Source organism: Ambystoma mexicanum, chromosome 7q (genome assembly GCF_040938575.1).
Source record: "Ambystoma mexicanum isolate Mex_15411 chromosome 7q, UKY_AmexF1_1, whole genome shotgun sequence".
Lineage (NCBI taxonomy): Eukaryota > Metazoa > Chordata > Amphibia > Caudata > Ambystomatidae > Ambystoma > Ambystoma mexicanum.
Window position 1 is genome coordinate 652,859,227 of NC_090941.1, and position 15,260 is coordinate 652,874,486.

At 44.3% G+C, this 15,260-nt stretch overlaps 1 protein-coding gene across 4 annotated transcripts in view; it reads left to right on the forward strand.

Moving 5' to 3' along the window:
• Positions 1-15,260, forward strand: part of SLC7A1 (solute carrier family 7 member 1) — a 552,639-nt gene that overhangs the window by 370,518 nt on the left and 166,861 nt on the right. For all 4 annotated transcript variants that reach the window (XM_069640689.1, XM_069640692.1, XM_069640690.1 and 1 more), the window contains one exon: positions 11,416-11,574. In XM_069640689.1, coding sequence (XP_069496790.1) covers positions 11,416-11,574 — 159 coding nt within the window. The remainder of the gene's footprint in view (positions 1-11,415; positions 11,575-15,260) is intronic.

Sequence of the window (15,260 nt, forward strand, 5' to 3'; positions counted from 1 at the left end):
CTGAGACAGTCCCCCAGTGCAGGGGTTGACAGGGAGGCAGTGCAGGTGGAGAGTGGAAGGGCCCAGGACCGAGGTCGCAGACAGTGGACCAGTTGTAGCAGGGGAGAGGGAGAGAGAAAGCAGAAGCAAAGAGGAAGGTTTTGAGGTGCTTCCGTAAAAGGAGATGGTTCTCCTCAAGATAGTGCGCGGTACAAAACAATATGCCACATAGAACGAACAAGTACAACTTAACCCGTCTTTAAAGCTACTGTATAGTAATTAAATTGCGGTATAAACTCATCTAAAGAGTTACTTACATTATATTTGCATTTTCCATTGTGTCTGTGCGTAGGGCAGCCCCGAAATACCACTCCTTCTATGCCGACGTTATTTCTTCTAATGAACGAACATTAAATGGCTATCGTTTCTGAAATTTTATTCATTATCGTTTCTTACGTTATTGCACCACACCCCCAAAAAGAAGTCTTTCGGGATGGTCCCGGCCTGTCAAGGTCAAATAACAATAGAACCTTATACTGAGTCGTGGGCCATTCCGGCACCCGAGCAAAAAATCAAAGCAGCTGACCTTCACTTTGAACGAGCACACATTCCTAGTTAGCTACATTCAGTGTAAGGCCATCTCACAGGACTTGAAATTTACACTCCATCTTTGCATTTTGTCTGCGTGCTTTGCAGCCCCAGAGAACCATAAATACGGAGACATTCTATGTTTTGAAAAATGATTTATATTACTGTTTGGTTTAATTTAATGCGCAAATGAACAAGGTTGGATAGACACATTGCATGTACACTGAGCAATCACTTTTATTTACACAATACATAGCTACACATATTCAATGGGCCTGCGACATGAGGAGACTCGAGAGAACAGACAATCAAATTACAATCATTTAAACCGTGATGTGTATTTCTCAATGAGCTCTGCTTTAGGTGGACATGGAACAGAGGCAATGTTGGGTGGCAATGCAGTTGTCCCCTGCACAGGTTCGTTCACAACTCCATGTATGTGCCTATCTAGGTCATCAACAATAAGTCTCTCAATAAACTCATATTGCATATCCTCAAACACTGGTTTGATCACCCATTGTTTACTTCTTTTAGTGAAGGCCTTATTGTAGCGAAGCGTCCCTAAAGTTCCGGTCGTCCTACTTTGTTGACGGCCAACATTATGGTTATGTGCCAAGACCGCTAGAAGAGTCCGATTTATCATGCCCTCCATGCCAAAATGCAATCGTTTTGGCCTGTACTTTAGGCACATATTGTGGAACACCTCCAAATCTCCTGTGTGGCAGAATTCCGTGAGTCCCCTCAAATCTCTTGTTATAGTTTTATCAAATACAATCTTTTCAATGGCTTTGTGAGTGGGTGATGAAGGAATCAACCACTTCTTCTTCCGTGCCTCCTCTGTGGACAAATGGCCATGTTCACAATTGTGGAAATGTTGGTTTGTGGTCCAGCGGTGAACGTTGCTACAGTGTAGCATTACTGACCGCCATTTTTCCAGTAGAATTTCCAACGACCCTTCACATGTTTTTGAGCTCCACCAAAGATGGTTGCTGATTGACTTGGACCACTGTGAAATACCTTGCATATCTTTTTTTTTACCTGCAGCCGACATTTTTTTATTGATTGTTTTTGCAAGATGCCATACGTCAAATTGGTGATTTATATTTGTGTACTCTTCTCTCATTGTCTTGGCAATTGAAACGTGTCTGTCCGTGGCTATCAGGTCGATCACCATTCCCCGCGATTGTAGTTCTTGCAATGATGCTACAAAGCCAACTTTCTCCATGGCCACTGAGGATGTACTTTGTGACACCTGCACGACCACCGAACTCACAATTTTCTTACTTTCCATGTCCTGAAAGTGGTAGGTGCAGTACTTGGCTGAAAATCCTGGGCTGTCGCACTGTCCATCACCGGCTAGCCTGAACCGTTTGCCCGCGAATGTACTTTCAATAGACATTTTTTCCATTCTCCAAACTTCGCTAATGGCTGGAAATAGATAATCGGTTTGGTATTTGTAGAACTGAGTTTTCGCAATGAAATGGATTCCCACAAACTGAAAGAAATACTGTAACTTTTTAAAACTTGAACCACTAAAAAGTGTGGCCGCTGCACAAAGTAGATTGCCTGCTGGCAGTTGCCCCAGCATGGGTTGTGCAGACCATGAGAACGGATGATATTGTGTACAGGTGGCATGTATTTTAAGGTTAGTGCCTCGAATTGCACGAGTCACATTAATCAATGGCTCCCCACATACTTCCCCACCAACCGAATGCCCACATTTCAGCATAATAATAATATCAAACAACTATCGAATACAATGAATTTGGCCTCTTTCCTTATACTGTCACTCTGCATCCCAGCTGGTTCGGCCTGTAACGTTGAGGACATGTCACTCACATTAAAGGTACAATCTCTGATATCGTCTTCCGCTATGTTCAGTGATATTGATGGTGTTTCATTGTCGTCCATTACATTCTCTTCCATTGCAACATCTGTTCCTTCTCCGGCGATGGGAGAATAAAACAATTTCTTCAACTTTCTCGCGGTCTTAGTTTTTGCGGGTGTGGATTCTGTGAATTGATCTCCGACTGCATCCGAACTACCAGGAGGACATTCGCTATCAATGGCTGGTGGTGGTATAGCTCCGTTGTCAATCACTTCATATTCTTCCCATTGGCACGATGCATCTCCAGTCTCAAGTCCCTGCCAAAAGGTTTGACAAGCAACATCTCTCGTTTGCTTCACTGTCTGTGTAGATGTAGTTCGTACACCCACTCGCAACTAGAGGACAGATTGGAAAAGGGATGTTCAGTTTAAACACAACTTACAGTATTGAACTATTAACAGTGAAAAACAACATAATATAGTGACCAGGACACTAACCTTCTTTTGCTTTCTTTTCTTTGAAACGTTCTTGCCTCGAACTTCAACATCTGGACGCTGTTGCTCCGACTCGTGTGTGCATGTCTCCACTTCCTCTTGCGCTGCAACGACTATATTTTCATGATAAGCACATCCATCACGCACTGACGCTCCATCGACTCCCTGAAACATAGAACTTTCATTAGTATGTATAATAATATTGAAAACACAAAATGTACTTGGGGACCAATACCCACGTACATCTCAATAGCAAAACACGAATGAACGCATTGTGTAGAACATTCAAACGACAATTATTCACGCATTGTTGATCTAGTTAGATGGAACTGTCAAGATCCATACCTCGGGCTCCGCATAGACTTCCATTGATGATATTATTGAAGATGACGCTTCAGCAACTCCCTGAAACACAGTAATTGCATTAGTATGGTTTTCTATTTTGTTAAAAAGAACATAAACTTTGTGCAGGCGTCAACGGCTCATCTAAATAGACCTGCACAAATGATCAGTTGTCTAAAATAAATAATGGATATCTAAATATGATTCGATTTGCTCGATCGTAGGAAGTGTCACCACCCAGAGATCTGCATCCACTACTAGGGGTGATGTTCTTGTAGAAGAAGCTCCGTCATCTCCCTGAAACATAGTACTTGCGTTAATAAAGAAGGAAGTATAGCGGATGTAATCACGTCATATGATCTCGCTTGATCGAACTGTCAGTATCCATACCTCGAAATGCATAAGAACATCAAGGGACGCTGTAACTGCGGTGCACACTTCTGCAAGCTGTTGCACCGACCCGTAACTGCATGCTCCCCCTTCTTCTTGGACTAATGCTCCATCGACTCCCTGAAACATGGGACTTTCATTAGTAATGAACACAATATTGAAAAAAGAAAACACATAGGAGGGCGACGACAGAAGGACATATCAATGGCTAAAAACGAAAAACATTGTGTGTAACAATCAAGCTACAAGAATGCAAGATCTGATGATCTCCATAGATGGAACTGTCCGGAAACGTACCCCGAGCATCTGAGTGACATCAACGGTTGTCGTCAATGCGTTGGACTCCTCAGCATCTCCCTGAAAGACAGTACTTGCATTATTTTGGATAACAATAATTATAACTGAAAACAAAGACTAGAGGACGAGTACTAGGGTGTACCATTAGGTAAAATAATTACACGATAAATTAAAACTCTTGATTTACATGCCTAAAACAAGTCAGTGGCAGAATAGCTAAGTAAGATTACCCGATAGGTGCTTGAAGTGGCTGATGACTGCAATAACGACACGGATGGAGAATCTTCCGCCTTCATATTGAGTGGATACATAAATGGGGAAATTTTTGTTAGCTAATGCTACACACTACCGCAAGGCCGAGAGCTAAATCCGTAAACTTGACTCACCAGTGGAGGGATGTGGACGAATAGAGTGGGAATAGCGGTTGAGAGCAATTTTCGCCTCGCTCGCGGTGTTTTCTTCTTTATTAGCAATGATGTGTAGTACATGTCTGAGCTAAAGTGCCTGCTGCAGATGCGGTATCGATCACCCCTCTTGTCCGCAAAGACTTCTAGGACTCCTCCCAACTGCCGTCCGAATCCCCATCGTTTTCGCGTGCTTGCCTTTCCAGTAGTTCCTCCTCGGTGTACTCGGGCTCGTACATATACGGCATTATTGTAGCCATTGTGTGGTAAAGAAAGTAAAATAATTTACAGAGATGGTACAGGTGTTCACAAGGCCTAGAAGCGGCGAAGGTAGCTGACCAGAGCACAGAAACGAGTCACAGAATACTCAAAGTAACATAGAGAGAGGAATGGAATCGAAAATCTGCTGCTGTGTGTTGTGAAACGGTGTGTTTATACTTATTGAGGAAAGAGGCGTCCTGCCATTTCCATGGCGACACTTCATTAGCTGAGGCGCAGCGATTGTTGACACGAAACGTGCTTTGGCGTTGGGAAATGGGCGGTACGCGTCTGCTGATGTCAGGCTCAGGGGCGGGGGATTTGATTTAGTGCCGCAAACGCAGGTGAGCCAGGTCGATGGGGGGAAATGATAGGATTATCACAAAATGGCGGCTGATTTCGAGTGCGTTAATGGACGAAAAGTCGGGTAAGGTCCATAGGAAAGTTTTCTACGATCTACCGATTTATGCTTAAAAACACATGGCCGAACCGTAGGGACAATAAAAAAAAAAGTCCCGGAACTATCCTTTAAAGATAAGCCTATTCTGCCTTTATTCACCTCAAAAGAAACTACCACCTTAGTGGACCCTGAATACCGCGTTAGCAGCCCCGATGATTCATTGGTTTAAACCTATGGTGACTACAGATATAAGGTTAGTTGAAAACCACTTTTCTGGTAGCAATCGCGGCTTTTAGACACGTGTCGGAAATACACACACTATCTGTTAGACCTCCATATCTACTGTTTGAAAAGAACAGTCATCTTAAAAACTAACCCTACGTTCGTTGCCAAGGTGTTGTCCAATTTCCACCTGCAAGCTGAAGTAACCCTACCAGTTTTCTTCGTAAATCCGTCTACACCAGCTGAACAATATTTACATTCACTAGACCTGTGTGTCCTGAAGTTCTACATGGACAGACCCAAAGGTTTCCGATGAACATCTCAACTGTCGGTGGCTTTTGGTGCACACAACAAAGGTCGACCTATTTCAAAGCAAGTTATTGTCAGAAGGGCTTTCCGCCGCAGTTTCATCAGCGCACACTCCAGCCAATCGACCATTGCAAGGGACCCAGCTGTGCTCATTCCACTTGAGCAATGGGGTCGTCGGCAGCGCTTTGGGGAGGGGGGGGTCTCCCTGTCGGACATCTGCTGCGCAGTAACCTAGACGGCCCTGCATACTTTTGTCGAGCATTACTGCATGAAGGGGCAAGGGTCGGAAGAGCTGTCCAACGCTTGTTTCAATAAGGTATGCCTTCTCCCTTTGCCACAGCAGTTAACATCCTGTACAAGGAGTTGTAATCTATTCAAAGCATGTGAATCTATGAAAGATCCAATACTGGAGAAGGAATATGTTTGGGTAATTCCTGTTCTCCACCATTGGTATCTTTCATGGATTTGCATGCGCCAACCTACCACCCTAAGGCAGCAAGGCTACTTCTCGCCAGCGCTCTTCTCTCTGGGGTTAGAATCTGAGGCCTCCTGGGTGGGGCTAGTCACTCAGCATCCCATTGGCTGGCAGAATGCACCCAAAAGGACATAGATGGGCTACTAAAGTGAGCTTGAAAGTTCTATTATAAGCTGTAATAAACATTTACAGAGGATTCCCAGCCTGTCCGCCGGGAATATTCAAAGCATGTGAATCCATGAAAGATACCAATGCACTAGAAAACTCAAACTGAAAAAATTCTACCCAACCAAGGTGGAATGGAAAACCAAATCTAAACCGAAGCCACTGATTAGCGACATAACCATGGACACATTGGAACAAACACATGTATTAGTCAATCTAACCTGTACAGAAGGAGAAGAGGAATTAACAAAGGAATCAGTGATTAATGATTTGGAAATTGAGGAATGTAACATCAAAACTAAAGAACTCAAGAGGAAATCAACCTTCACACCTAACCTACAAGGGGACAACGCAATTGAGATCTTCTCCAAAGCAGTGACGAGGGATCTGCACAAAATGGAAGACAAAATGCGCAAAGCTAAACCGAGAAGGAAAGCCAACCTGAATAGCCAGGAAATTCATGCAATGAACAAACTTTGCATGAATTCCGACCTGATCATCAAGGAGGCGGACAAAGCGGGAAACATTGTTATGAATAGGAAGGATTACATCATGATGGCCCAAACGCACCTGGAAACACTGGGGTGCGATCAAGCCTTACCCAGCAACCCCATCAACAGCATCAAGGAGCAGTCCATCCAACTGATTAAGAAATGGCACACGAGAGGATTACTAACGGATGATGAAGAACAATTTCTAAGAACTGATCACCCTAGGATCCCGACAATATGCTTCCTCCCAAAAGTGCATAAAACATTTGACAGCATACCAGAAGGCAGACCAATAATGAGTGCAATAGGTTCAATCAACAAACCCTTAGCCAAATACAACAACAGTGTTATTGAAAAAGAAGTGCCTAAAATCCCTACGTATCTACGGGATACTACGCACACACGGTCTGTCTTATAAGGAATCCCATGGGAACCAAACTATCCATTGGTTACCCTTGATGTCAAAGCACTATACACAGCATGCGTTGGATGCAATTGACTATGCTTTTGCACAAATATCTGCATCTCACTACCAACATTTTACCATGGTCAAGGAATTTCTGGAATTTTCCTTAGCGAACAGCTTCTTTTTGTTCAATGGGACATACTATAAACAAAAGAAAGGCATCGCCATTGGTGCGACCTATGCTCCTGCTATTGCAAATCTGTTCATGCACAAATACGAACAGATTCACGCTTTCAGGGAAGAAAGATGCAAGAAGCACATCCTAAAATGGCATCAATTTATAGACGATATGCTACTAATCTGGACTGGTGGAAAAGAACTCTTGGAAGAATACAAGGCTTATCTGAATTGCAACAACTTCGGAATAGAGCTGATTGGGACAGAAAATGATCACACCATTGACTTTCTAGATATCAGTATCACCGCCACAACCACTGGACTTGAAACCAGAACTTTCAGGAAATCCACTGAGGTTAACTCTGTCCTCTACTTGACCAGCTGTCACAAAAGAAATGTGATTGAGAGCATACCAAAAGGAGAAATAATAAGGGCTAGAAGAAATTGCAGCACAATTGACTCCTACATGGAAGAGTGTGAACTACTCCGCGACGGATTCCTTCAAAGAGGATACAAACCATCCAACGTCTCACAGGCTATTGATCAAGTATCAACAATCCCCAGGAATCAACTGTTGCAGACAAAACCAAAGAGGGAACGCCACAGAACAGATGAATGACATCCGTTTTATAACAAAATACAACGGGGATAGCTCACAGATTCAGAAGATACTCACTAGACATTGGCATATCCTAGAAGTTGATCAGGATATAAAGGATTGGATATCAGAAAAACCCAAGATCACCTACTGCCGGGCACCAACACAAGAGCATGCTCAGTCCCTCATTTGTGGAACCCCAGGCGGGCCCAGGTGAGATCTGGCTGACCCAACGCACTGGGTCTGGGTTCCATAAATGTGGAACCTGTACAATGTGTCCTCAAGCCACCACAACCAATAGGGTGCACTTTGACAATCTTTATGAAAAAAATATCGAACAATTCATCAACTGTCGCACCAAATTTGTTATACATGTAATAATATGCATATGTGGATTGAAATATATAGGCAGCACTATACGGGAACTAAGGACAAGGATAATGGAACACCTAAATTCCCTGAAAACCACAGAAGCAAGATATCCACTGGCCACCCAGTGGCAAGAAAAACACCAAATGGACAACCAGAAAGATATCAGATTTGTTGGTCTGGAGACCGTCGAGCTCGACTCCGGAGGAGGAAATGGAGCCCTGAGACTTCGGCAAAATGAAGCAAGACACATTTGTAGAACGAGAAATAGGGAGCTCGTTCGGAATACCGAGCACAAGCTCAATGTGTTCTTGTAAAATGCAATTGTTACTTGACTTATACTACCCCGCTATACCACCACAGCGAACTAACAACCCAGACATTGATCCTCATTTCCGGGCACTAGTTCCCAAGATCGCCATCACCAGACAACACCATGGACGAACCAGTACAATCTTGGTGACCCCACTGACACCCAGCCAGTATGGCACCATGACACCAGCTTCACGCCCCTCTGAGGACAGGCACGTCACAACTCACGGTGACATACAGCAACAACCAGCTTAGAACTACAACCCCCGACTATCCAGAATGAACCAGGACCACATATCCGGGGGATGCACCTCATCACCTTGATCCAATACAGGGATCTTTGGCGCTATTGCATCAGCCCCCATACTACAACCTAGCACACATTCCTTTGCAGAATCGCCTGCCAGCACCGAGACTCCGCTGGCCCAAATCTTGCCAATATGCACTAGCAAACCACAGCCTTAATTCCCAGTCACACTGAATGAACCAGGAAATATGTCTGCATCGCCTTTATTTTGATCACAACACAGCAATTACTGGCAAAATACCGCCAAACCCCCCCACCCCAAATTAATGTGGCCATGCATACAATCTCCTGCAGGTACTCCTGCTACCAGTTAGGCTCCACTAGCCCATATCTGCCCAAAGGCGCACTTAGGTGCCGTATTCAGCCCTGCCAGCAACCAATCGGAGGCAAGAGTCCAATAACCAATAGGGATGCCGATTTTTGGCCAATAGGCACAGGTCTAACAAAGCATTTAACGCCAAGGGGTTTCACTACTCACTTGTAGCAGAACCTGGAGGCAGCAATACATGCAACACAAGAGGTAAGATGCTCATCGAGCACGTGCACAGCACTTTTGCCAAACCTGACTTTCGTCTTAATGAATATGCATGGATAACTGCCTAAACTCAGTCCCCCACTCCTTTTATTTCCGTCCTCGCAGGCAACTGCTTGGGAGGCTCGTCATGTCACAGTGGCTGCCCTCCATCCAACTAGGAGGCAGTGGGTGGGCAAGGATTTAGACACTCTCGGCAACTTCCACAACAAACCCGGACCTAATGACCAACTAATGGGCCGCACTATCACGAGAACCATATGCACGCACTTAATCAGAACGCTCGCACAAAGTGTTACCAGCACCATGGACCCTTCCCACACTTGCCCCCTCTTGGGGCAAATTGAGGGAAGGGTCATTGGGCACCAGCGCCCTTATTAACAGACACTCAACTCACCCCAGACTGCACACCACGGCCACCCGCGGTCACCAAGATCGCGCAATCACAACACAAGGCTCATGCACCATGAAAAGCGCCGTATGCGTATTCACAAACGCACGCACGCACCAGCGCCCCCAGGCTCGGAACCAACACGGGCACAGCCCAAACCAGCACGCACTTGGATCCCAGTAATTACCCAATGGATCTGCAATATTTACACTATTTGCACGCCCTGCATCACAAGCACACGAGCCCCTTCCCACAGCGGCTGTTCAGGCCATTGAGGGAAGTGTCCCCGGGCACCAGTGCCCACATTATGGCAACCACCTTGGCAACCCAACCCCAATTGAGCACTTCATCACTGTTGGGATCACACAAGAGCTACTTTCCATACCCAATGTGTACCTAACCACCAAATCCTAGGCTAATATGTCCATTCGCACAGCCATTGAGCCTGAACCAATCTCAACAGTATACACCCTTTCCTTATTCTTAGGAATTGACCTCTGACAACTATGTAACTGGGCGGACCAAGCCCTCGCCTATCCAACTACCCAGTACTTACTGACCTGCCTGCAACAAGCAGGACCCAGGACAATCTATTTATATTACCTACCAGGTGAAACCCTATGCAACTGACTCAATTATTACCTGAACCTGTTTGGGACCATTTCCACTCAAGCTTACGGAAATCTCTTCTTTTCTCTCCCCAAACATGTACCTAATACTGTTTATTAAAAATTGTTTTGCTTCAAAATGTATGAACCAATCTGCAAACTATTATGAAACTGTGTATATATAACTTTCACTGGGAATTGACTCACCTGCACGTAATGTGCCTAAATATAAATGTCACACAAAATCAACACAATCACAAATGGTGACTGCCCGATCTGGGGACCACATTGTCACAAAATATGTATCCAATCCTTATGTATTTAAAACTATGAATGGTAACCTAGAAAAAGACCTGTTAGGTCGAAACACGTGTCGGCACCACCTGCTATATCATCAATTGATGAATTCAAAAGAATAAAAGATTGGAAATAATTGAAATCACAGGTTTTGTGGAACTACATTTCTCAGGCGCCGAAAAAGCAATGGGGTAAAACCCAGTACAACAAACACCACCCACGCCGAATGAGTGGAAACTATAACAATTCTCGCTATAGAACGGGAGTTACAGGTAAGCAACATATTCCTTCTCTGCCCTGGGGGCATTAATCGAGCACGAGTCCCCCCAGGGAGTTCACACTTGTTACTGTTGCTTGGGCAGAGAATTCAGATACAGGTTCACAGGACAGCCAGTACTATGAATGCCATCCAAATACAGCAAACAAGCCCTTTTCAGCAAAATGAGTAATTATTTTGAAAATGGTTTGTTTGCTGTTAATAGTGTGGCTTTCTTAGAACTGGCTGTCATTTATATAAATATATTTTTTATGACGAATACTTTGAAACAATAACATTTGTCAGAGAACTTCTCCTTTAAGGTGGCAAGTGGCTTTTTATGGTTGGCTAGTAGCTAGCAACTTGAAATGTTTACCCCTGTTGTATGTGTACCATGTACTCTAAAGCTGATCTACAAAGTACTGGTAACCCCTCACAAACATTGTATTTTACTGATCCGCAATGCTTGTTGATCAGCAACTAATTTTTAAAAACTTTTCCCCCATGCTATGTTTTGCAGGGACATCCAGTGTAGCAAGAGCATGGAGTGCAACATTCGATGAACTGATTGGGAGACGTATTGAAATATTTTGTGATCAGTATTTGTCTATGGATGCACCAGGAGTTTTAGCCAAATATCCAGACATTTTTGCAGTGCTCATAATTGTGATTTTAACAGGTAAACCTTTTTCATAGTCTAGTTGATGTTTCATTTGCACAGATGAATGTAATGCATCACTGAATGTAAGTTGGTAGTTGTTGCTTTATATGTGCTGCTGTTAGTTTGTATGGTTATCTCAAGTCTTCATGTGCATAGGGTTATTGGCATTCGTTTGGTGATGTTTGTGTAGCTGTGATATCTGGCTTAACAATCTGAAAGTCTGCATGAGTTAGCCTTGCAATTCATTTTTTTATTTTCTTCATGAATATGTTTTGTTCAATTAAGTGGTTTTTGTAAGAGTCAATTTTGTTTTTATCACAAGCCTGTTTTCTTTCTTCCAAAAATCAACTTGGCCTTGTCACAAATCATTCCGTTTTAGGTTTTGTCTTATGGGTGTCACAAAGCGATGGCTAGTGTTTCCAAAAAACTAATGGTAAGATGAAGGTATTCTTGGTTGAATGCCTCTACCGCAGCGCTATGACCACCCCCATACCTTTTCATACTTGTTTAAGATATTTGTGACTAATATGTTAATATGTGGGTTGCTCATTAAGTGGGCACCCCTATAAAATGCCCCCTGATATACAGTTCCACCCCACAATTCTGGGGACGAAACAAGTGGTTTGCTCATAATTCTAATGTATTTAAATAGAGGAATCAAAGGTGGTCTCCAGCTTAATGCATGGGAAGTTGCTGCAATATTACACAATCCCAGACAGCGGGCCTACCTAAAACGAAATTAACCTGCCGTCTCGATTCTCACTATTTGTCGAACACATTCATTTACATGATCAATTCTGTATATATCTAAAGTTCTGAATAAAAATATACATTCTTTTTAGACTTCTACCGCTTGTTGGCTAGTTTATCGACATCCTCGATTTAAATTTCCAAATTACACAGTTATGTTTACAAATGAATCAAAGAACTTTGGTTTCCCCAATAAAGCCAGCAATTTTATAGAATCTGAGTACTGTTGCATGTCTCGCATTTTCCATCCATGTAGAACTGGTGCTGTGGGCTACTAATGTGTCCCTTACAATAACTTGGAAAACAACAATGCTGAAAAAGCTTTGCACTTGGCAAAGGTCAAGACACTCCTCAGATCTCCAACTCTACCTCACTGTTCTTCAAAACTACTCCTCTGCTCTTGACTCTGCCAAACATGACTTCTATCTCTCATTTCGTCTCAATCCTCCCAACCCAGGTGCCTCAAAAAATCCATTAACTCAAGTCGTTCGCCTCCTAAACCCTCCCCCATCTCCTCCACCCTTTCTGAAAATGATTGTGCTCTCTACTTTGCTTCAAAAAGTTCTACCATGGGCAAAACCCTTGCTACTTAACTTCTATTCCCTCCTCCTGCTCACTTTTCTCCACCACTGCACCCGTCCTCTGCCACTAATGTGTCCTTTGCGTCCAGCATTCCTGATGAGAATCTTGCCTTACTCCTCATGGCTAACCCTTTCTGTGCCCCCACTTTCCCTGCACATTCTGAAGCACGTAGTTCCCAGAATTTCTCCACATCTTACTTCCCTCTTCAATTCCCTCCTGATAATACTATTTTTCACTCCTATAAATCAGCTACGGTCATCCCCCGCCTTAAGAAACCTGGTCTTGATCCTAACTGTGCTGCCAACTTTTGTCCTGTCTCTTCTACCACACGATTCAAAAATACTATACTGAATAGTATTCGATTCACTGAGTCCCTTGATACTCGCAACCTCTGGCACCCTCTTCAATCTGGCTTCCGACTCCTGTATTCTACCGCAACAATTCTCCTCAATGTCAGCAACTTCATCTCTTCCCCATATCATGCAAATGTTCCTATATTCTTATTCTTCTTGAGCGCTCTGTGCTTTCGATCCCGTCAACCATTCTGAAGCCTCAACCTTCTTTCATTTGCATCAGAGATAAGGCCCTTGCTTGGTTTGCTTTTAGGTGTCCTGGAAGAGCCTTCCCTCCCCGCTTTTACTGTTGGAGTGCTTGGTCCACTTCTCTTCACTTTCTATACTTCAGCTCTTGGTGTCCTTATTTCCTCTTACGGCTTCTCCTATCAACTCTTCGCTGATGACACTCTGATCTTCTTCTCCTTTCTCTCCTTATCCAATGAGCTAGTGTCGAAAATTTAAAACTGTCTCTGCCATCAAATATTGGATGGCTTCCCACTCGCTCATGGTCAACTCCACAAAGACTGTAGTTCTCTACTTCCCAGCCAAACACTCTCTTCCTCTCCCCCTTTTGTTCTCTTCTCTCCGACTACTTTTCTTACTGTTCTTATCGTAACCTTGGTGTCACCTTTGACCCATTTCAACTTCCCACTCTTAATTTCAAAATCTGCCACCAGACTCGACCTCCTCAATAATAGAAAAATCAGTCGTCTTCCTTTCAGTACTGCTAATCCACTCCTTTAGTCCTTTCTAGATCAGAGTACTGTGCCAGTCTCCTCTATGGCCTTCACAACTATGCTTGTTCACCACTGGACAAAGTTCTGAACCTTGCGGTATGTGCACTTTTCAACCTTTCTTGCTTTATCTCTACCTCATTTTCCCCTAGCCAGATTGGCTCGCTATCTATGAAACAGTGAGCAAAGTCTGACCACCTTCTCATCTTCAAAACTATCCAAAGACTTGTACCACCCTACCTGTCTGCTCGTCTCACTCCTTACTCTCCCCCTTGGTCGTTACAATCATCCTCGGCTCGCCACCTTGCCACTACTCTTGCCCCCTGCGCTCCCTCTTGTTTCTGCTGTCGCTCAGAGCGCTCCTCCTTCCTAGCACTCAATGTTACTCCATCACCCTTTCCCTCTCTACCTACCCTCACAAACAACCTGACAGCACTTTTCCGTCACCCCTTCACCCTTAATTTAGCACTCCTCCACCATGCCGTTCCTAGGTTATTCTGTCCTGTCCTCCTCGCTTGTTCACATTCTCTCACCCTATTGTCAAGGACCCATGTCCTCCATTCTGTTATCAATCTTAAATGTTGTAAAAGTTTTTGTTGCCAATAATGCATTATGTTCCTGTGAGTTCTAGAAATAAATGAAAGAAAGACATTCTACAGGTTTTGGGGTTGGTTTATTTATTTTACTTGAGTATTTGTATAGGACCTATACATCAAATGGTGTTTTAAAGCACCACAAGCCAAAAAAGCAGTATGGTGGGAGGGCGGAAAGAAAACAACGTCCCTAATAGGCCGTGTCTTTCGGATCGTGCAAGTGCATTAGCAAGCAGTGCAGGGGGAAGGGGCATGCTGGTCAGTGCGGAAGGAATGATGCTCGGGTGGGAGGGAAGTGAGGGACAGAGTGGCGGCATACATATGCAGGGGAGGGGATGAGACGAGGAGGGGCCCCTGAGGCTAGGCAAGTGCTAAGGGGAGACCAGGTGGGCAAGTGCCAGGGGATGCAGGAAGTGATGACAGCACGCTAAGTGAGAGGATGTGGGTGGAACAGGCTCGGTAGGGAAGCATACCCTGCCTGCCTGGTCGGTGTCCCGGAAGGGCAAGTGCAGGTGAGGGGGGGAGAGGGTCGGGGCGACCGGGGTAGACTGGGCGAGGAGGACCTGGTGCCCTGTAGGACTCAGAAGGGACCAGGCAGCAATTCAAGGCAGCAGAGGGGGCATTAGCAGGGGAGGGGGAAGAGGGAAGGAGAAAAAGAAAAGGAAGGTCTTGTGAAGATTGCAGATCTTAAGGAGATCTAGCTTCAGCCC